Source organism: Heterodontus francisci, chromosome 9, assembly GCF_036365525.1.
Source record: "Heterodontus francisci isolate sHetFra1 chromosome 9, sHetFra1.hap1, whole genome shotgun sequence".
Taxonomy (NCBI): Eukaryota; Metazoa; Chordata; class Chondrichthyes; order Heterodontiformes; family Heterodontidae; genus Heterodontus; species Heterodontus francisci.
In genome coordinates this window covers 53,489,889-53,513,669 of record NC_090379.1, presented here as the reverse complement: position 1 = coordinate 53,513,669, position 23,781 = coordinate 53,489,889, and the positions used below count along the sequence as shown (strand labels likewise).

Genomic DNA, 23,781 nt, shown 5'->3' with positions numbered 1-23,781 from the left:
TGAGAGGGATGGAACAAGGTGAGATGCTCAAAGGAGGAGAAAATGCCAGAGGAGTAGGGGGTCAGGCCAGGATGTGGTTTGGTGATAAGCACCACACCACTACCATAACGGTCTTGACGGGACAAGTGGTGGAAGGCATAGCCAGGCGGGGAGGTTTCATTAAAGGCAAAGGTATCATCATCCCCTCATGCCAGGTTTCCGTTAAAGCCACATTGTCAATGTAATCATCTACAATAAGTTCATTCATAAACGGACACTCTGGAGGGAAATGTGTAGTGGGGTGATGAGACCTGATCTGCTGGCAAAATCCACAGGGTCAGCAGAGGGAGGGGTGAGTTGGACAGGAAGGAGATTGGCAAGAATAGCCCACAGCGGACATGCTGGTTGGGAAGTTCGGCAAGAGAGTAGGATGGGGTTGCTGGTCGTAATGAGCCCTTCACAGGAATGCCAAGAAAGGCACAGAGGGAAACTGTAGGCTTGTCTCCAACAGCGAGTCAAACCTGGGACAGCGACAAGAGAACAGGAATGTCGAGGAATACTGAAGGGTTGGGATAGGGAACTGGGAGGGCAGAATACCTGAGAGTGGAGAATTGAAAGAAGGCATGATGATAGAAGAGAGTCCAGGAGAAGTAAGGAAAAAGAAGTAAAAAAAAAAGCAAAAAAGTGGAAATTGATGGGCTCGGGTATGGAGCAGCAGCCAAAATGCACACATGAACGGACTCGGGGAAAGTTCAAGTTACATAGGCCTGGTTACATAAAAATTAGGACACGTTAAAAACCTGAGAGTAAATAGGAAATAGATAGGAGATAATAGGAAGGAGTCTTGAATTAAAGTGCCATGGTGGGATAACGATGATGTTGGTAGGGTTGGTTGGGGTCAGCATGGAGCATCAATGAATTGCTGTCCGAGTTCAGAGATAGGTTTGCAAGTGAAATTCAGAAGCTAATTGAGGTGGAGGATCAGAGGATGCACTGGTGGAGGTACTTTCATGGGAACAAGGATGCAAGAGGTGTACAGGATCAGTTTCTGGATCAGAAAGATGATGGTCAAGTTGGAGGATATTGTAAAATTCAGAAGCAGCCGAAGTTTGCTTTTCAGCCCATGCAAGTGATTTTCTGGCTGTTGGGTAATGCAGTGCATTGTTGACTATCTGGGCCTTAATTCACACTGTTGCAAATATGTTGATTTGCTTTTGTCAGTTTAGAATAAAGTCCAGATAGTGGCTACTGTTTTGAATCACTGACGGCTGTATTGCCATATACAGTATAATTTCTTGAATGGTTTATCCATGTGATTGTCTAGAAACCTGGGAACTCTAAAACTTATCTTGCATATAGTCAAATTGTGCTTGTGGTGTATTTTTGAAGTCCAGTATCATTGAACAGCATCTGTTTGTCCAGGATTATCCATAGGTACTCAACGCAATCTCAACAATAATGACACATCATGAGCCATCACCAACTAATTTCTCGATAGGCATTAGGCTAGTAATTTACATATTTAAAGAGCCTAGCACCTATAAGCATCTGTCCGGGCGACTAAAAAAAGTGCTGCATGAATTTAATAGTGGGAGTAGTGCCTGCGCAGATTGGTATGCTTTGCACCTGTTTTTACAACCAAAAAATGATTGCAACACATACCAATTTCTACCCCATTAACTGTTTAGGTATGAAGAAATTCCAACTCAATGTGGTGGAAACGAAAGAGCGTGAGGTGCCAGGATGTGTAGTAACTGCTCATCCAAGAGAGTGTTCATTGTAGCATGAGACTACTTTTAACTCAGTACCTAGATTACTGCAAATAAGGCAATCCTCTGGTCATGCAATTGAAAAAGAAACAAGTTCCAAAGTTAGGGGATGAGGTTAGTTTGTGGAGATCACAGTGAAATTAGAATACTTGAAATTGTAAAATGGAGCAAAATAGACAATATGATAGCGCACTACTGCACATTTGTTTCCATTCAGAGGGTACATAAAAGAGAATTAATGGTTGAAAAATATTATCCTATATTCCATTAGAACCTTGAGAAAGTGTACCTCCTCAAAATCAACTTGTTTTGGAATCAGCGTAACAAATCAGCATATTAAATAGCTACATTTCCAAAAAGTATTGAAAGCAAATTATTGTTGAGACTTCTTAACACTGTCTTTTGATTCCAAAACCAACTATATTGGGTGAATTTCTTTTGAATGATTAGATTAGATATACAGCACTGAAACAGGCCCTTCGGCCCACCGAGTCTGTGCCGAACATCAACCACCCATTTATACTAATCCTACACTAATCCCATATTCCTACCAAACATCCCCACCTGTCCCTATATTTCCCTACCTATACTAGGGGCAATTTATAATGGCCAATTTACCTATCAACCTGCAAGTCTTTTGGCTTGTGGGAGGAAACCGGAGCACCCGGAGAAAACCCACGCAGACACAGGGAGAACTTGCAAACTCCACACAGGCAGTACCCGGAATTGAACCCTGGTCCCTGGAGCTGTGAGGCTGCGGTGCTAACCACTGCGCCACTGTGCCGCCCCAAAGGTTTCTTAACAACTTGTGGTTTAAATTGGTTCACCTATTAGATATGCAAACAGGGATAATTAAACAAAGAATACTGTCGACAGAGCCTCCATGGACACTCAACCAAGTGTTGATTTAATTTTAAACGTTTGCATTTGTAATGTTCTTTTCAATGTAGAAATGTTGGCTCCCCCTTGTGGTTAATATGGAAGCTAATCAGAAAAATGCTGCACAGAGCTGATTCTAACAAGTGTTCACACTTCAGCTTGCTGCCTCCTCTGGATATCATTGCATGATTATTTTGGAGCAGGCGTATATTGTAACATTGTGTGATTATTTTGTTTCTTAAACGTCTCCTTGTCCTTTCTATGGATTAGATTCCAACATAGATTCCACTTCTCACATTATTTTACTTTGAAAAAATATAATCTATGGGATTGGCCCTATATTTACTATTGCATGAGATTGTTTGATCCCAGCATATATCTTCATAATGAACATGGTGCATAGTTTCATTTTCATGATGCTTTTGTGCAAATGGAAGTAAAATTATTCACTTTATAGAAAATACAATCAATGTTGCATTAGCACATATAAACACAACAAAAATAATAAAACAGCACATTTTGTCTTTAAGATAATTAAGTTAGAATATTGTTTAAATCACAGCTTAGGTCATAATTTCCACAGGCTTCTTACTTCCTGTTTTAATAATCTATTTCCTTTTAAAAGAAAAAAAATTCCTCTCCATTAAGATTCTTCAGCCCACAATTTATTTCCCAAGCAGAGATTAATATTCGGATCTGCCAATACTGTTCTTGAGCCAGCTGCTGGTGGAGCTTTCCAGGATGATCTTTTTCTTTACCCCACTTTTGGGGTTTTGCTTATACTGTACTCTGTGCCTCTGCTGATGGAACATAGCAACTCAGTGTTTTGGGGAGTTACTGGGGATGAACATCTTACTACTGCAACATAATACCCTGAAGTCCAAACATGCTTCACCATTGTGCCATCATAGAACATAGATCATTACAGCGCAGTACAGGCCCTTCAGCCCTTGATGTTGCGCCGACCTGTGAAACCATCTGACCTACACTATTCCATTTTCATCCATATGTCTATCCAATGACCACTTAAATGCCCTTAAAGTTGGTGAGTCCACTACTGTTGCAGGCAGGGCGTTCCACGCCCCTACTACTCTCTGTGTAAAGAAACTACCTCTGACATCTGTCCTATATCTATCACCCCTCAACTTAAAGCTATGTCCCCTCGTGTTTGCCATCACCATCCGAGGAAAAAGGCTCTCACTATCCACCCTGTCCAACCCTCTGATTATCTTATATGTCTCTATTAAGTCACCTCTTCTCCTCCTTCTCTCTAACGAAAACAACCTCAAGTCCCTCAGCCTTTCCTCGTAAGACCTTCCCTCCATACCAGGCAACATCCTAGTAAATCTCCTCTGCACCTTTTCCAAAGCTTCCACATCCTTCCTATAATGCGGTGACCAGAACTGCACGCAATACTCCAGGTGCGGCCGCACCAGAGTTCTGTACAGTTGCAGCATGACCTCGTGGCTCCTAAACTCGATCCCCCTACTAATAAAAGCTAACACACCATATGCCTTCTTAACAGCTCTATTAACCTGGGTGGCAACTTTCAGGGATTTATGTACCTGGACACCAAGATCTCTCTGCTCATCTACACTACCAAGAATCTTCCCATTAGCCCAGTATTCTGCAATCCTGTTACTCCTTCCGAAGTGAATCACCTCACACTTTTCAGCATTAAACTCCATTTGCCATCTCTCAGCCCAGCTCTGCAGCCTATCTATGTCCCTCTGTAACCTACAACATCCTTCGGCACTATCCACAACTCCACCGACCTTCGTGTCATCCGCAAATTTACTAACCCACCCTTCTACACCCTCATCCAGGTCATTTATAAAAATGACAAACAGCAGTGGCCCCAAAACAGATCCTTGCGGTACACCACTAGAAACTATACTCCAGGATGAACATTTACCATCAACCACCACCCTCTGTCTTCTTTCAGCTAGCCAATTTCTGATCCAAAGCACTAATTCACCTTCAATCCCATACTTCTGTATTTTCTGCAATAGCCTACCGTGGGGAACTTTATCAAACGCCTTACTGAAATCCATATAGACCACATCCACGGCTTTACCCTCATCCACCTGTTTGGTCACCTTGTCAAAAAACTCAATAAGGTTTGTGAGGCACGACCTACCCTTCACAAAACCGTGCTGACTATCTCTAATGAACTTATTCTTTTCAAGATGATTATAAATCCTATCTCATAACCTTTTCCAACATTTTACCCACAACCGAAGTAAGGCTCACAGGTCTATAATTACCAGGGCTGTCTCTACTCCCCTTCTTGAACAAGGGGACAACATTTGCTATCCTCCAGTCTTCCGGCACTATTCCTGTCGACAATGACGACATAAAAATCAAGGACAAAGGCTCTGCAATCTCCTCCCTGGCTTCCCAGAGAATCCTAGGATAAATCCCATCTGGCCCAGGGGACTTATCTATTTTCACACTTTCCAAAATTGCTAACACCTCCTCCTTGTGAACCTCAATCCCATCCAGCCTAGTAGTCTGTATCTCAGTATTCTCCTCGACAACATTTTCTTTCTCCACTGTAAATACTGACGAAAAATATTCATTTAGCACTTCCCCTATCTCCTCCGATTCCACACACAACTTCCCACTACTATCCTTGATTGGCCCTAACCTATCTCTGGTCATTCTTTTATTCCTGATATACCTATAGAAAGCCTCAGGGTTTTCTTTGATCCTATCCGCCAATGACTTCTCGTGTCCTCTCCTTGCTCTTCTTATCTCTCCCTTTAGATCCTTCCTGGCTAGCTTGTAACTCTCAAGCGCCCTAACTGAGCCTTGACATCTCATCCTAACATAAGCCTTCTTCTTCCTCTTGACAAGCTCTTCAACTTCTTTAGTAAACCACGGCTCCCTCGCTCGACAACTTCCTCCCTGCCTGACAGGTACATACTTATCAAGGACACGCAGTAGCTGCTCCTTGAATAAGCTCCACATTTCGATTGTGCCCATGCCCTGCAGTTTCTTTCCCCATCCTACGCATCCTAAATCTTGCCTAATCGCATCATAATTTCCTTTCCCCCAGCTATAATTCTTGCCCTGCTGTATATGCCTGTCCCTGCCCATCGCTAAGGTAAACCTAACTGAATTGTGATCACTATCACCAAAGTGCTCACCAACCTCTAAATCTAACACCTGGCCGGGTTCATTGCCCAGTACCAAATCCAATGTGGCATCGCCCCTGGTTGGCCTGTCTACATACTGTGTCAGAAAACCCTCCTGCACACACTGGACAAAAACAGACCCATCTAAAGTACTCAAACTATAGTATTTCCAGTCAATATTTGGAAAGTTAAAGTCCCCCATAACCATTACCCTGTTACTCTCGCTCCTGTCAAGAATCATCTTTGCTATCCTTTCCTCTACATCTCTGGAACTATTTGGAGGTCTATAGAAAACTCCCAACAGGGTGACCTCTCCTCTCCTGTTTCTAACCTCGGCCCAAACTACCTCAGTAGACGAGTCCTCAAACGTCCTTTCTGCCGCTGTAATACTTTCCTTGATTAACAATGCCACACCCCCCCCTCTTTTACCATCTTCTCTGTTCTTAGTGAAACATCTAAATCCCGGAACCCGCAACATCCATTCCTGTCCCTGCTCTACCCATCATTAAGAATATCTACTCCCAAAACCTAATGCAAGGGACCCAAAGATTAGTGTGCCCATCATAAGAGCAGGAGAATAATCAAATCAGCAAAGTTAGCCGTAACTGGTGAGAAATGCAAAGAATATAAAGTACTGTAATCATTCCGACTCCTGTCCATTTTGATGATCTGCATGTATTTTATTGGGTTAAATGATAAAACTAGATCATATAATATCTGAAAACAGGACTCCTAGATATTCTGTATTTGTAACTTAGCATAATGATTTAGAAAATAGACGTTGGATATATGCTTTGAAGGCTGTATAGTTTTCATTTACTTACGAAAGTTTGTTAGCACTGCAGTACTAATGTTGGCATTTTGTTGCATTGAGTTCTGAACACTTGCCTGTATATTATAGATTCTGGATGACATATTTCAAAAACTAGATCAAGATGGATTAATGCGTCTTGAAGATTTCCTTTACGGCATCTTTAAAAAATCCGCACCTTCATCTGCTTCTACTCCTTACAGACAACTAAAGAGGCATCATTCCCAGCAGGTAATTGAGCCTCAAACAATTGAATGGTATTGCAGTGGTTTCATTAAATGCATTGTGTTGTCGTGACTTTACAGTTGATACATTTTTTTAAAACATTAGTTTAACTTAAATACCAGAAGAAGGTCTCCTTTCACTGAAATCAACAAATCATTTCTCACTTCCTCATCATGTCAATGTTTTTGAGTTTTCACTAGACTAATTCTTCCCAGGTTCAGCATCTCCAACCATTCCTGAAGGCAAGCCCCTGCATCTTGTAGCTCAGTGTGTGACTGTGCCTGTACCTGCTCAAATATCTAGAATTGTAGTGAGCCTAGGGATTAAACAGAGAAGTGGAGTAAAGAAGGAGGAAGTTGGGGGAAGGGAAAGAGGAGGATGGGAGAAGGAAGATGGGGAGCAAAGGCAAGGAAACTATCTAAGCATGGAGAAGCATTGACAATTTCCATTGGGGAAGTATGTGGTTAATTTTCTTCTCATGAGGGGAGGGGATCAAGTGAGCTAAACTTTCCCTCTCCCATGCCCTAATAATAATCTCTGTGGGGTTGGTGGGTGAACTAGCGAGCCAGCATTAACCACTCAGTGTATGAATGAGACGATTTGATGGGCTGAATCTTTTTTTCTCCCTCACCTACACAGTGTGAAGATGGGGATGGGGTTTTTCTTCCCCCATTCTGAAATTTCTGTCAGTGGGAGGGGGAGGGAAGAACTGTGGAGCTAAACATTCGCTTCATTCAGACATGAAAATTCTTACCAGTTGGTGGGATGAGCTACATCATTTGCACCCACCACCAGATCTGATAATTGGTCTTACGGGGTGGTTGGGAATCTACACCTTCACTTTCCCGCTTGTTTCTACGGTGCTTTCCATGGTGAGAGGGGCTGTTGGTGAGATGTCTGCTCCATTATGGAGGTTCAGATCAATGATGGGGGAGGTGGTTTCCAGCACACTTTGGAATGCTGAAGCCCCTAACTTTCTTTGGAATACGGGACAGGGCTGAAGCTTAACAAAAGGGATGCCAGTGAATCGATGTGGTTCAATATATCCAAATCCAGGATTTAGTGAGGAAGAATTAACTTTGGTACAAAGAAAGCCAGGGAGACATGCTTTGTCACTAAATTCACAAGTTCAAATAAGAAAGCAATGTCATCATATTTTCTCCCTCTATTCAATTGTTAGCCATTTGATGAAAGTAGACGGCGCACTGCTACCTCATCCGCCATGACAAGTACTATTGGTCTTCGTCTGTTTTCATGTTTGGATGATGGGTCAGGTTACGCCTTAGCAGATCAGATCTTGGATAGCTGGCAAGATGAAGGAATTGAAAATGGCCTTGAAATTCTAAAGGTATGACAATAGATTAAAGTCTTTGTGTGAAAAATGTACTTAAATGGACTCACTTGCTTATGTTTTATTTTGATCACTGTGTACAAAGATCTCAAATGTGAGTTTTTTTATTAATTCCCAGAAGGTCCAGAGGGGAAGTGAAAAAGCAAATAAGAGAAGCAAAGAGAGAGCATGAGAAGAGACTGGCAGCTGGCATTTAAGGAAATCCCGAAGTTTTCTATAGGCATATAAATAGTAAAAAGGTGGTAAAAGGAGGAGTGGGGCTGATTAGAGACCAGAACAGGGATTTACACATGGAGGCAGAGGGCATAGCTGAGGTAGTAAATGAATACTTTGCATCTGTCTTTACCAAGGAAGAAGATGCAACCTAGGCAATGTTGAAAGAGGAGGTAAGTCAGACACTATAGGGGTTTAAAATTGATGAAGAGGAAGTGTTAGATAGGCTGTCTGAACTTAAAGTGGATTAAGCACTGATTAAGCCTGATGAGATGCGTCCAAGGATACTGAGGGAAGTGAGGGTGGAAATCGCAGAGGCACTGGCCATCATTCTTCAGTCTTCCTTAGACTCAGGGGTGGTGCCAGAGGATTGGAGAATTGCAAACATTACACCCTTTTTCAAAAAAACACGTAAAGGGAAGCCCAGCAATTACAGGCCAGTCAGTTTAACTTCTAGAATAAATAATTTGGGACAAAATCAATAGTCACATGGACAAATGCGAGTTAATTAAGGAAAGCCAACATGGATTTCTTCAGGGAAAATCATGTTTAACTAACTTGCTGGAGTTTTTTGAGGAGGTAACAGAGAGGATGATGAGGGTAACCTACTCAGTGAGTACACCTACTCAGCATCTATGCTCCAACACTCTGTTCCGCACCTGAAGCTAAAGACCAGTTCTATGAACAACTCCATAACATCATTAGCAGCATCCCCAACACCGAACACCTATTCCTGCTGGGGGACTTTAATGCCAGGGTTGGGGCCGACCATGACTCATGGCCCTCCTGCCTTGGGCGCTATGGCGTTGGAAGGATGAATGAGAACGGGCAGAGACTGCTTGAGTTGTGTACCTATCATAACCTCTGCATCACCAACTCGTTCTTTCACACTAAACCCTGTCACCAGGTTTCATGGAGGCACCCAAGATCACGTCGTTGGCACCAGCTAGACCTCATTGTCACAAGGCGAGCCGCCTTAAACAGTGTTCAAATCACACGCAGCTTCCACAGTGCGGACTGCGACACCGACCACTCCCTGGTGTGCAGCAAGGTTAGACTCAGACCAAAGAAGTTGCATCATTCCAAGCAGAAGGGCCACCCGCGCATCAACACGAGCAGAATTTCTCACCCACAGCTGTTACAAAAATTTCTAAATTCACTTGTAACAGCCCTTCAAAACACTCCCACAGGGGATGCTGAGACCAAGTGGGCCCACATCAGAGACGCCATCTATGAGTCAGCTTTGACCACCTACGGCAAAAGTGCGAAGAGAAATGCAGACTGGTTTCAATCTCATAATGAAGAGCTGGAACCTGTCATAGCCGCTAAGCGCATTGCACTTTTGAACTACAAGAAAGCCCCCAGCGATTTAACATCCGCAGCACTTAAAGCAGCCAGAAGTACTGCACAAAGAACAGCTAGGCGTTGCGCAAACGACTACTGGCAACACCTATGCAGTCATATTCAGCTGGCCTCAGACACCGGAAACATCAGAGGAATGTATGATGGCATGAAGAGAGCTCTTGGGCCAACCATCAAGAAGATCACCCCCCTCAAATCTAAATCGGGGCACATAATCACTGACCAACGCAAACAGATGGACCGCTGGGTTGAGCACTACCTAGAACTGTACTCCAGGGAGAATGCTGTCACTGAGACTGCCCTCAATGCAGCCCAGCCTCTACCAGTCATGGATGAGCTGGACATACAGCCAACCAAATCGGAACTCAGTGATGCCATTGATTCCCTAGCCAGCGGAAAAGCCCCTGGGAAGGACAGCATTACCCCTGAAATAATCAAGAGTGCCAAGCCTGCTATACTCTCAGCGCTACATGAACTGCTATGCCTGTGCTGGGACGAGGGAGCAGTACCCCAGGACATGCGCGATGCCAACATCATCACCCTCTATAAAAACAAAGGTGACCGCGGTGACTGCAACAACTACCGTGGAATCTCCCTGCTCAGCATAGTGGGGAAAGTCTTTGCTCGAGTCGCTCTGAACAGGCTCCAGAAGCTGGCCGAGCGCGTCTACCCTGAGGCACAGTGTGGCTTTCGTGCAGAGAGATCGACTATTGACATGCTGTTCTCCCTTCGTCAGATACAGGAGAAATGCCGTGAACAACAGATGCCCCTCTACATTGCTTTCATTGATCTCACCAAAGCCTTTGACCTCGTCAGCAGCCGTGGTCTCTTCAGACTACTAGAAAAGATCGGATGTCCACCAAAGCTACTAAGTATCATCACCTCATTCCATGACAATATGAAAGGCACAATTCAACATGGTGGCTCCTCATCAGAGCCCTTTCCTATCCTGAGTGGTGTGAAACAGGGCTGTGTTCTCGCACCCACACTATTTGGGATTTTCTTCTCCCTGCTGCTTTCACATGCGTTCAAATCCTCTGAAGAAGGAATTTTCCTCCACACAAGATCAGGGGGCAGGTTGTTCAACCTTGCCCGTCTAAGAGCGAAGTCCAAAGTACGGAAAGTCCTCATCAGAGAACTCCTCTTTGCTGACGATGCTGCTTTAACATCTCACACTGAAGAATGCCTGCAGAGTCTCATCGACAGGTTTGCGTCTGCCTGCAATGAATTTGGCCTAACCATCAGCCTCAAGAAAACGAACATCATGGGGCAGGATGTCAGAAATGCTCCATCCATCAATATTGGCGACCACGCTCTGGAAGTGGTTCAAGAGTTCACCTACCTAGGCTCAACTATCACCAGTAACCTGTCTCTAGATGCAGAAATCAACAAGCGCATGGGTAAGGCTTCCACTGCTATGTTCAGACTGGCCAAGAGAGTGTGGGAAAATGGCGCACTGACACGGAACACAAAAGTCCGAGTGTATCAGGCCTGTGTCCTCAGTACCTTGCTCTACGGCAGCGAGGCCTGGACAACGTATGCCAGCCAAGAGCGACGTCTCAATTCATTCCATCTTCGCTGCCTTCGGAGAATACTTGGCATCAGGTGGCAGGACTATATCTCCAACACAGAAGTCCTTGAAGCGGCCAACATCCCCAGCTTATACACACTACTGAGTCAGCGGCGCTTGAGATGGCTTGGCCATGTGAGCCGCATGGAAGATGGCAGGATCCCCAAAGACACATTGTACAGCGAGCTCGCCACTGGTATCAGACCCACCGGCCGTCCATGTCTCTGTTATAAAGACGTCTGCAAACGCGACAGGAAATCGTGTGACATTGATCACAAGTCGTGGGAGTCAGTTGCCAGCATTCGCCAGAGCTGGCGGGCAGCCATAAAGACAGGGCTAAATTGTGGCGAGTCGAAGAGACTTAGTAGTTGGCAGGAAAAAAGACAGAGGCGCAAGGGAAGAGCCAACTGTGCAACAGCCCCAACAAACAAATTTCTCTGCAGCACCTGTGGAAGAGCCTGTCACTCCAGAATTGGCCTTTATAGCCACTCCAGGTGCTGCTTCACAAACCACTGACCACCTCCAGGCGCGTATCCATTGTCTCTCGAGATAAGGAGGCCCAAAAGAAGAAAGAAAAGATGAGGGTAATGCTGTTGATGTGGTGTACATGGACTTTCAAAAGGCATTTGATACAGTGCCGCACAACAGACTTGTGAGCAAACTTGTAGCTCATGGAATAACAGGGACAGTAGCAACATGGATACAAAACTGGCTGAGTGACAAAAAACAAAGAGTAGTGGTTAATGGATGTTTTTCGGGCTGGAGGAAGGTTTGTAGTGGAATTCCCCAGGGATCAGTGTTGGGACCCTTGCTTTTCCTGATGTATATTAATGACCTAGACCTTGGTGTACAGGGCACAATTTCAAAGTTTGCAGATGATACGAAACTTGGAAGCATTGTGAACGCTGAGGAGGATAGTGTAGAACTTCAAAAGGTTGGTGGAATGGGCAGACAGATGGCAGATGAAGTTCAACGCAGAGAAATGTGAAGTGATTCATTTTGGTAGGAAGAACATGGAGAGACAATATAGAATAAAGGGCACAATTGTAAAGAGGTGCAGGAGCAGAGGGACATAGGTGTATATGTGCGTAAGTCATTAAGGTGTCAGGACAGGTTGAGAGAGCAGTTAATAAAGCATTCAGTATCCTGGGCTTTATTAATAGAAGCATAGAGTACAAGGAAGTTATGTTGAACTTGTATAAGAACTAGTTCGGCCTCAGCTGGAGTATTGCGTCCAATTGTGGACACCGCACTTGAGGAAAGACGTAAGGGCATTAGAGATAGTACAGAAGAGATTCCCAAGAATGGTTCCAGGGATGAGGAATTTCAGTTATGAATTAGATTGGAGAAGTTGGGACTGTTTTCCTTGGAGAAGAGAAGGCTGAGAGGTGATTTGATAGAGGTATTCAAAATCATGAGGGGTCTGGACAGAGTAGATAGAGAGAAACCGTTCCCGCTCGTGAAAGGATCAAGAAAGAGAGGGCACAGAGTTAAAGTATTTGCTAAGAGAAGCAAAAGTGACATGAGGAAGAATCTTTTCACGCAGCGAGTGGTTATGGTCTTGAATGCACTGCCTGAGAAAGTGGTGGAGGCAATGCAATTGAAGCATTCAAAAGGGAGTTAGGCAGTTATATGAAAAGGAAGAATGTGCAGGGTTATGTGGCGAAGGCAGGGGAATGGGACTGAAGGAATTGCTCTTTCAGAGAGCCAGTACGGACACGATGGGCTGAGCGGCCTCCTTCTGCGCTTTTACAATTCTGTGATTCTGTGGGATGTGGGCATAGCTGGCTAGGCCAGCATTTATTGCCGATCCTTAATTGCCCTGGAGAAGGTGGTGGTGAGCCGCCGCCTTGAACCACTGCAGTCCATGTGGGGTAGGTACACCCACTGTGCTGTTAGGAAGGGAGTTTCAGGATTTTGATCCAGCGACACTGAAGGAATGGCATTATAATTCCAAGTCAGGATGGTTTGTGGCTTGGAGAGGAACTTGCAGGTTGTGGTGTTCCCATGCAACTGCTGCTCTTGTCCTTCTAGGTAGTCGCGGTCGCAGGTTTGGAAGGTGCTGTCTAAGGAGCCTTGGTGCGTTGCTGCAGTGCATCTTGTAGATGGTACACACTGCTGCCACTGTGCATCGGTGGTGGAGGGAGTGAATGTTTGTAGATGGGGTGCCAATCAAGCGGGCTGCTTTGTCCTGGATGGTGTTGAGCTTCTTGAGTGTTGTTGGAGCTGCACCCATCCAGGCAAGTGCAGAGTATTCTATCACACTCCTAACTTGTGCCTTGTAGAAGGTGGACAGGCTTTGGGGAGTCAGGAGGTGAGTTACTCGCCGCAGGATTCCTAGCACCTGAGTGTGATGTATCTCTTATTAATAGTGGTTATGCTTAAATAATTCTACATATCGGCCAACATAAATTATTATTGTTTTCAGACCTTGGATTTTGCTCTGTATGGTAAGGTCAATCTGACAGAACTTACCCTGGCTTTGGAGAACGAGCTCCTGATAACAAAGAATGGAATCCACCAAGCTGTTCTGGCCAGCTTCAAAAATGAGATTAGACATTTAAAGTAAGTCAATTGTTTCCTTTTATTGGTTAAAACAAGAGAACTAAAGAATTCTTTCAGATTTTTTTCACGTATGTCTGCACATTTCTTAGTTTGTATGCTGCTTGCTGGACACTGATCATATCGGTGTCATTGTGCTCTTACCTGAGGCAGATTCTCAAACTCAATAGCTTCTCAAACTCAATATAGGTGAACTTAATATTGTCTTATTAATTTCTTTGTTTTAATTTTCTATTCAGTGAAATTTTTGTGTAAGGAAGAGATTTGTATCCAGTGGTAATGCAGTTTACAAATTAGTATTTATGCAGTAGTATGGAAATGCAGAAAAAGAAGCCAGCCAACTTAAATATTTTGTGTTGCAGTAATTAGGGATATCAATTTATTTTTTAAAGTATTCATAATGCCTTAGAATAATAATAAAAATGGCATTATGGAATTACTTGTGGCTCGGTCAGGAAGTGTTCTGGGCATGGTGGCAATGAGCCATAAAGACCCTGATGGTCTCAAATTTGACCCTAACATGTGGTGAGTTGGCCAGTCTCAGCCAGCATAACAGTATGAATGCCACAATAATCTTCAACATCATCCCGTAAGGGGGCAAAGATCAGGTAAGGTACCTGATACCATACAGCAAACCCAGCTGGGACTGTGGTTGGAATTTTCCGGGCCCTTTGGTGAGCTAGGAGGCAGGAAGGCAGGCAAAATGGCATGGGAAGGCATCAGGGATGGGTGGGGGTGTGCCCGACATCTTCCTGCCACCATGCAATTTTACCAGCGGTTGGAAAGTTGGCAGTTTGGACGCCCGCTGGGAAGCCAATTGAGGCACTTAAGTGGCCAATTAAATGCTACTTCCTGCCTCCACTTGGGGAGACCGCTGGGTGAAACCTGGCAGCCTTCCAGCAGGTTCCAGGGGTGGGGAGTAGAAGAGGGTCTCCTTTTATCAATACTCCATTGACTACGCAGTGGCTCCCCATCAGCAATAGCTGCCTTCACGGCAATGACGCTCAGCGAACACCACCCCCACCCACACCCTGCACCAAGATCACCAGGACCTGCCTGTCTGCCTGACCCCAGTTTCCCCAACCCCACTTACCTTTCTTGAAGGATGCCCCATCCTTGAGGCGCACTCTCCCTAGTGTTGCAGCCTCAGCAATGGCTACCGCTAGCAGTGGCACTGCTGAGCTGCTGGCCCTCTGATTGGGTCGGCAGCTCTTGAGGGCTGTCCCAGTGGCGGCCTCTTAATTAGCTGCCACCAGCAGTATACCACCCTGGGTCCCTGCTGCCTCAACAAAATTCAGCCCTGTTTGTGCTTGAGGACACCAAACTGAATTACCTGGTAATCTTCAAAGTTAAGAGATCATTCTCAAAGTTAGAAAGTGAGTTGTCTAGAAATGTCCTTGGATAACAACACAATGTTACTCTCCAGTGGCATCATGAATGGGAACAGTGGGTAAGGGCAGCACTGCCCATTTGCGAAATCATTGGAACAGGACTCCGTAATGCTACATAAGAGGAAGTTCTACATACAATCTCTGCTTTCAGACTCCTTATAAGCAAGCATTGCAACACACTAACAAAGTGCAACAAATGTATAATTATAACCCTTTGTAACAATGAGGGATCACAGCACACTCAGTAAAATCTACTTCCCCTTTAATTAAAGTAAGTGAAATAAACTACGTACAGGAGACCCTATTAAATCCTTGAAAAGGTTACTCATTTCTGTGAAATGATTCTTTAATCAAAATTCTGTAGTTTGAGTTGAGTTCATTGTGATAAACTGACTGTCATGAAAAACAACCACTTCTTCTTTTAGGGAGAGAGTTGATCAGGTTTTAAGAGAAAAAGAAAAACTTCGAATGGACTTAGAAAAAGCAGAAAAGTTGAAAAACCTGATGGCCTCTGAAGTGGATGATCGTCATGCTGCTATAGAACATCTCAATGAATGCAATCTCCGGTACTTGACATCTTTTGTGACTCTGGCCCATGCTCCAGTGTCTTGATTTTTTTCCCTTCAGGATTTGGCAATAATTCTTTACATTTGTTATGAATCAGTCAAAATTATGTTATAAGGGTAGCTGGACACTTCCTTGCAAGGGGAGAGGGGAGACCACAGGGAGAGTCACTCCAGGTTACTGTCATTCCCCTCTTTGAGCCTGGCCTAAGTATTAGCAGAAGCGTAGATTCAGGCGTCCTGTTCTTCCATCTTAGTTAGCAATTAGACTGTAGTTTTGAAGGGATAGGCCAGCTTAAACACAGCAGTAGGATACTATGTTGAGCACTACATGATATATAGAACACACCTGTCTTTCTAATATAGCATATCATTCAGCTTACAATGCAACAGGTTTATGGTGTTATCTGAACCACAGGATCTGGAGTAATTACAACTACTCCAAATAATTATGGATTAACTATTGTAAATTATCAGTTATGATAGTCTGTAAAGTCTAGTTTGTTTTTAAGATGATTCAGTTTGAAAACTTCTTTTAGCACAATAGAAGACTGTTAAATCCAATAAAATTAATCCAAGATAACCACTGTTAATCCTTAAAATATCCATTTCTGCAGGGGCAGATTACAAAAAATAGCCCCATTTCTGGGTTTTAGAGGCCAAGATCATTCTGAGAAACTAATGTTAGACCTTTGAATGACAAGGCTGTTCTGTAAAGATTCAAAAATTTATAATACCTGCTCTCATTGGTTCACATTGGGATTTATCAGTTGAGTCACCAGATGATGTATTATACTGCTACAGCATGCTCCCTGTATTTTTTATGTATCTGCGGGAGCAAGAAAAATATGGTTGGGCAGCACTTAACAGACACTTGTTGAAAAAATTCTTAAGAGTGGCAATAATGGGAACGGGGAGAAATCCACTGCACAGATCGTTGGAGCGGATAATGTAGTGGCAGCTGGTATAGTGGGGAGGTGTAAAGCATAAATATGGAGTAAGTCTGTATTAATAATGTGCCACTTTTGCTTCTCTGCAGACCTTCCTGGCTAGTCAGTTAATAAGTTCAGAATGAAAAGAAACTTGATTTTCTGATAAATTTTCAAGTATACAGTAAAACCTAATGGTAAATATTAAAATCCCACATTTTCTTTTGTTAACTGACCATTAGTTCTCTGAGCCAAGTACTCTGACCTATTTGCAAGTTATCTGAAAATGTTCTGCTGTTCTAAAGCATTTATACTAAAGCTAATACAGCACATAAGCAGTGTGCCATTGTTCATACTGTTGTGTTCTTTGTGTTCAGCAAGCTGGAGCAAGAATACAGGAACCGTTTTGCTGCTTTGAAGACAGACCTAACCAAAGAAAAAGACCAGATTTTCCATCAAGCTAATAAGCAAAGAACAGAACTTGAGAAAGAGATCGAGAAAATGAAAGTGGAGGATGGATACCTCAGGGACCGACTTGCACTGTCATTGAAGGTGAAAATCCCCTTTTTTGTTTATAATTCTTACATGGCTGATCACCAAGAAAGAAACGGTTTAGGATGGTTAGATTCATATTTCAGAGTTTCAGGCAATATGCCAAAGAACTGCCTTTTAGCTGAAACAAATAGCTGAACGTTACTGTTTGAACTGAAATTGTGATGAAATACTGAGAAACGTTGAACACTTGGGTCATTCTTTCTTCATTTGCACACGATAGATTCCTTACTGCACATCTTTAATGCTTATGAAACATATGTGAACACTATTAACCTGGTGTGGTTTTCCTACAATTATTTGAAGTACAGCAAATAATGCAATGTGTAGGGGTGTTGGCAATAAATCTAGAATTCTACACACTTTGTCCAAATGCTGTTCCTCACCCTCCTGTGTACACTGGGTCCTGTGTGATTGTGAAGGAACCCAATCTAGATTCTGTTAGAACTCTGGTTCAGAAAGGAAGAGCAGGTCATGATTCCTTGCTGTGGAAAAGCAGCTAATTTGTCACTGGGAGTGGAAAAATCATACTGCCAAGGCCAGTGATACACTGATAACGATAGTATATGCAAACATTTTAAAGCACCTCACATGCCAGAACATCAGTATGAATGGAAAGCACTTCTGCATTATCGTGCACACAACTCAAAGATAGTTAACTGTTCAAAAGAATAACATCACTTTTGCCACCTTGTTGCTACATAGTTTTTCAAAGTACGAATGAGAATACTGAATATTTTGCACAAAGCTAATTCTGTATTTTGTGTTGCATTATTCCCAGTTTTACTAAGCTGTTCTTTCTAAAATTGCACTTTATCTTCAACACACTCTGCATTGCCTGAGATTGTTCAAATGTCTTTTCATATCTTAAAGGAGAACAGTCGGCTTGAAAAAGAACTTTTGGAAAATTCAGAGAAGCTGTTTGAGTTTGAGAACCTAGCAAAGAAATTACAAAATAATTTGGACACTATTTTGAAAGAGAAGGTAATGCATGTGATTTATCAGGGCCTGACTCATGCTTAATATTTTGTGATATCAGAAGAATTTTGTTCTTTGGAAGGGGAAAAATTGATCCTTTGTGAATGAATAGATTGACTTTTCTTTGGACAACATAATTAAATGGAACACAAAAGCAAAATGCTGTGGATTGTGGAAATCTGAATTAACAGAAAGTGCTGGATATACTCAGCAGCTGTGGCAACATCTGTGGAGCGAGGAGCAGAGTTAACATTTCAGATCTGGGAGCCTTCCAATGAAAGCTCACAAACCTGAAACATTAACTCTGGGCTGAATTTTCCCCACAGTGGTGGGAAACAGAAGTTGGGACAGTTTTCAGGTCGCAACCCCACCTCCAGTGAGTAATTGATTAAAGTCAAGATTTTCACATGGGTGAGCCCTTACTGGGCATGTAAACAGGTTTCCTGTCCAATTAAGGATGCTGAGTGAGCTTTCGAAGCTGAAGGGCCAACCAGAGGCCTTCCAGCTTCAGAGAAGCACCTGGCTGCAGTACAGGTAAGTAACTATGAGGACACTTCAACAAGAAGTTGCCCTTTCAGCCACTTTTTAAAAACTTTAATAAAAAAAATACAAAAAAGCAGTCAGGCCACCACTGTGGGTGGGGTGGTGGGGGAAAATGGGGGGTGCCCCTCTACAGGGCAGCCTTTGGTTATACCCTGACCCAGGGAGGGCCTGTAGGCAGTTGATCTGACCCTGTTTTGATATGACCCCATTGCGTTGGGAAACTGAAGGCCAATTGGAAAATCCCAGTCAGCTTCCATTACCTACCTTTAACAAGGCTCTTAACGAGCCTAATAGCTTGCCCGTCTCATGGGGCTGGGCAGCCTTCACGGGCCCCAAACCCACATTGGCCTTATCATTTTTGAGCCCCATCTGCCTCCGTTCCCAACGTTGGCGTGGCCCGAAGATTCAGCCCTCTGTTTCTCTCTCCACAGATGCTGTCAGTCCTGCTGAGTATTTCCAGTACTTTCTATTTTTACTTATAGTTAAATGGAACATGCATCGAAGATTTGGATTTGTAATAATTTTGTGAATATATTCAACAAAAATGGAAATATTGTTCAGACTGCGGTAATCGTTCAGATCAATAGGAAAAATGTTTAGTCTTTGAAGTAGTTTTGCTGGTCCTGTTTTAACACTGCTCATATTTTTGATTTTTTTTTAAATAACGTGTTATATAACATGTGGGTCAGTGAAAACTGCTGACCAGATCCACTGTCCACATATACAAATGGATAGATACAAAATAAAGTTGTAAGTACAGAAAATAATTTTTCCCATCTATTGTTAACAGTTTGGAGACCTTGATCCAACCAGTGCTGAGTTCTTCTTGCATGAGGAAAAATTTTCACGGATGAGAAAGGAATATGAGCAGCAGTGCAGGGTAAGTAAACTGGGGCCCACACTTAATGTAACGTAGAAAGCAGGACTTGGCTACATTTTTAGGTGGCACACTAAGCCAAAAAGATCTAAACGATGGGTGGGTTGATAATGTGCCATAGACCAACCTCCACATCTGTGGATTGGTTCCATTGTTTCTTTACTATCACTTTTTAAGTTTAACTTTCTCTCAGTTTTGTGCCTCAAATTGCTTTCAGTTATTTATCCTGGCAGCAATCAGTCACTTCAGTTTCAGTAAGAAATTTTCAATGATGGTCAGTGTGAATTCTGTCAAGCCATGTACATGTTTCCGAAAAAAACAATGACACACGACCAAAGGTTCAGGGTGTTCTTAATGGCATGCATCTCCCTTATATACTTCTGCAAACAGGGAGTGCCCCATAGATCAACTGCAAGGGCATCTATTCCATTATTGTGCAGCTGGTGTGTGATCATCTGCACTGGATACTACAGGTAAGTGTTGCCAGGGAAATGGGACAATCATGAGGCTTTCATATTACGGTAGTTCACTGTACATCCATTATTTTCTGATACCCACCCAGCAAGTTAAGGATTAGATCCTGTCACCTGTAGCTTTAGCTCATGATCAGTCTACAGAATCTTCAAACAGCAGTGGAACACGAATACAATAATGTGCATACATCCATCAGATCAATTATTGAGGACATCATCGGCATGTTAAAGCAGAGATTCCAATACCTCAACTATTGGGTGTCCCCCAGTACAACCACGCCATTGTATCCAGGATAATACTTGTCAGAAACATTCTCTATAACCTCTCAATTCAAAGAGGCATCCACATGGAGCAGCTGGAGCAAGAACTTTCTGATGAGTGGCTGGAGGATGTTGTTGAAGAATGTGAGGAGCCTGAGCATGTTGGAGTGCAAACACCTTAGGCAACTGCAAGAAGCATTTGGTAGATTTTATCCGAATCACCTCATGTGCTCTTTCTATTGCCATGCCATCCTGCATCTCCCCGTACCATGGAGTAAATTACAACCCTCAACATTTGCGCTGCTATCCTATATATCTGACAGGTTGACCTCTTAGGCTAAACAGCTGGGAGTTTGAGCATGGTTGCAAGTTATTTGGGATAGAGTTTTTCCAGTGGCTGATACAGAAGGAAATGCAACTGAAAGAGGGTATTGGGATGAGGTGGTGAGTGAGGCAAGGAAATAATTGGAGATAGCCTTGTCAATGATCGAATCACTGAAGTAGAGGGGTCACGGGAACTATCAAGGGCAATGGGGGTGGCCGTAAATATAGTTTATTTAAATGGAGAGTTTTAGAAAGGACAGGCGACTAATGAGTGTAGAGGGCAGAGGATAAGGGTAGCTGAGATGAAGAATGAAATTACCAAAGATGAAAATTTGCACAGTGCTGAGGCTGATGGAAGAAATGAACAACAATGTTTTAGAAGGAACCTGAGGAGGGTTTTCTGAAGATAGTTATCGTCTGTTGGCATTAGGAAGACATCCTGATTTAATGATGAAGGGATTCCCTGTGATAGCTGTTCTGTCAACAAAATGTTGTGGTACCAAGCAACTGCATTGTTGAATGTCAGGGGGAAGGTTTCCAGCCAGATAAAACCATGTGATTAATCAAAATCTTAGGGTCATGGGTGAGTGGAGAAAAAGAAAGACTTGCATATATATACGAACATACGAATTAGGAGCAGGAGTAGGCCACTCCGCCATTCAACAAGATCGTGGCTGATCTGATTGTAATCTCAACTCCACGTTCCTACCTACCCCCGAAAACTTTTCACCCCCTTGCTTATCAAGAATCTATCTACCTCTGCCTTAAAAATATTCAAAGACTCTGCTTCCACCGCCTTTTGTGAAAGAGAGTTCCAAAGTCTCACGACCCTCTGAGAAAAGATTTCTCCTCATCTTTGTCTAAATGGATGACCCCTAGTTCTAGATCCTGCCACAAGGGGAAACATCCTTTCCACATATACCCTGTCGAGACCCATCAGAATCTTATGTTTCAATCAAGTTGCCTCTTACTCTTCTAAACTCCAGTGATACAAGCCTAGCCTTTCCAACCTTTTCTCAAAAGACAGCCCACCCCATTCCAGGTATTAGTCTAGTAAACCTCTCTGAACTGCTTCCAACGCATTTACATCCTTTCTTAAATAACGAGACCAATACTGTACACAGTACTCCAGATGTGGTCTTACCAATGCCCTGTAGAACTGAAGCATAACCGCCCTACTTTTGTATTCAAATCTACTCGCAATAAACGATAACAATCTATTAAATTTCCTAATTATGTGCTGTACCTGCATACTAACCTTTTGCGATTCAAGCACTGGGACACCCAGATCCTCTGCATCTCAGAGCTCTGCAATCTCTCACCATTCAGATAATATGCTTCTTTTTTATTCTACCTGACAAAATGGACAATTTCACATTTTTCCACATTACACTCCATTTGCCAGATTTTTGCCCACTTAACCTATATATTTGGGTAGTGGCTAAACCCGAAACACTACAAGTGTAGTGTCTCCCACCCATCCTCCTCCTCTAACCAAAAAAAAAGGACTCTTGTGTGGAGGGTTTGGTAAGGTAAGGTTTTCCTTTTTTTAAAATCTCTGTTGTCAATTTAGTGCGGAGAGGATGGAAGCTAGGGCAGTTGCATGCTCCTCTTGCAGGATGTGGGAGGTGAGGGTCACCACTGGTGTCCCTGCTGACTTCACCTGTGAGAAGTGCACCCAACTCCAGCTCCTCGCAGACCGCGTTAGAGAACTGGAGCTGGAGCTGGATGAACTTCGGATCATTCAGGAGGCTGAGGGGATGATAGAGAGCAGTTATAGGGAAGTAGTGACACCTAAGTTACAGGATAAAGGTAGCTGGGTGACCGTCAGGGGAGGGAAAGGGAATAGGCGCACAGTGCAGGGATCCCCTATGGCCGTTCCCCTCAATAATAAGTATACCGTTTTGGATATGGTTGTGGGGGGGGGGACCTACCAGAGTAAAGCCACAGTGGCCAGGTCTCTGGCACTGAGCCTGGCTCAGTGGCTCAGAAGGGAAGGGGGGAGAATAGGAGAGCGATAGTGATAGGAGATTCAATGGTTAGAGGAACAGACAGGAGATTCTGTGGTCGCGAACGAGACTCCCGGATGGTATGTTGCCTCCCGGGTGCCAGGGTCAGGGCTGTCTCGGATCGAGTCTATAGGATTCGTAAGGGGGAGGGGGAGCAGCCAGAGGTCGTGGTACATATCGGTACCAATGACACAGCTAGGAAAAGGGATGAGGACCTGAAAAGCGAATATAGGGAGTTGGGTTGGAAGCTGAAAGGCAGGATGAGCAGAGTAGTAATCTCAGGATTGTTACCGGTGCCACGTGCTAGTGAGGCTAGAAACAGGGAGCGAGTGCAGCTGAACACGTGGCTACAGAACTGGTGTAGGAGGGAGGGATTCAGATATGTGGATCATTGGGATACCTTCTGGGGAAGGTGGGACCTGTACAAGAAGGATGGGTTGCATCTGAACTGGAGGGGCACCAATATCCTGGGCGCGAGGTTTGCTAGAGCTCTTCGGGAGGGTTTAAACTAGTTTGGCAGGGGGATGGGAACCGGAGCCACGGATCAGTGGATGGGGTAGCTGTTGAACAGGCAGATACAGAGTGCAGATAGTCTGTGAGGAAGGTTAGACAGTTGACGGGGCAAAGTTGCAGCCAGTATGATGGGTTGAAGTGTGTCTATTTTAACGCAAGAGGTGTCAGGAATAAGGGTGATGAACTTAGAGCATGGATCAGTACTTGGAGCTACGATGTTGTGGCCATTACGGAGACTTGGATATCACAGGGGCAGGAATGGATGTTGGATGTTCCGGGGTTTAGATGTTTCAAAAGGAATAGGGAGGGAGGTAAAAGAGGTGGGGGAGTGGCATTGTTAATCAGGGATAGTATCACAGCTGCAGAAAGGGAGGTCATCGAGGAGGGTTTGTCTACTGAGTCATTATGGGTGGAAGTCAGAAACAGGAAAGGAGCAGTCACTTTGTTGGGAGTTTTCTATAGACCCCCCAATAGCAGCAGAGACATGGAGGAACAGATTGGGAGGCA

At 43.7% G+C, this 23,781-nt stretch overlaps 1 protein-coding gene across 5 annotated transcripts in view; it reads left to right on the top strand.

Moving 5' to 3' along the window:
- The window catches only part of nin (ninein (GSK3B interacting protein)), a 185,352-nt gene that overhangs the window by 106,253 nt on the left and 55,318 nt on the right, over positions 1–23,781 (top strand). For all 5 annotated transcript variants that reach the window (XM_068039093.1, XM_068039096.1, XM_068039094.1 and 2 more), the window contains 7 exons: positions 6,669–6,809; positions 7,984–8,151; positions 13,728–13,864; positions 15,678–15,818; positions 17,122–17,296; positions 18,170–18,280; positions 19,608–19,697. In XM_068039093.1, the coding sequence (XP_067895194.1) occupies positions 6,669–6,809; positions 7,984–8,151; positions 13,728–13,864; positions 15,678–15,818; positions 17,122–17,296; positions 18,170–18,280; positions 19,608–19,697 (963 nt within the window). The remainder of the gene's footprint in view (positions 1–6,668; positions 6,810–7,983; positions 8,152–13,727; positions 13,865–15,677; positions 15,819–17,121; positions 17,297–18,169; positions 18,281–19,607; positions 19,698–23,781) is intronic.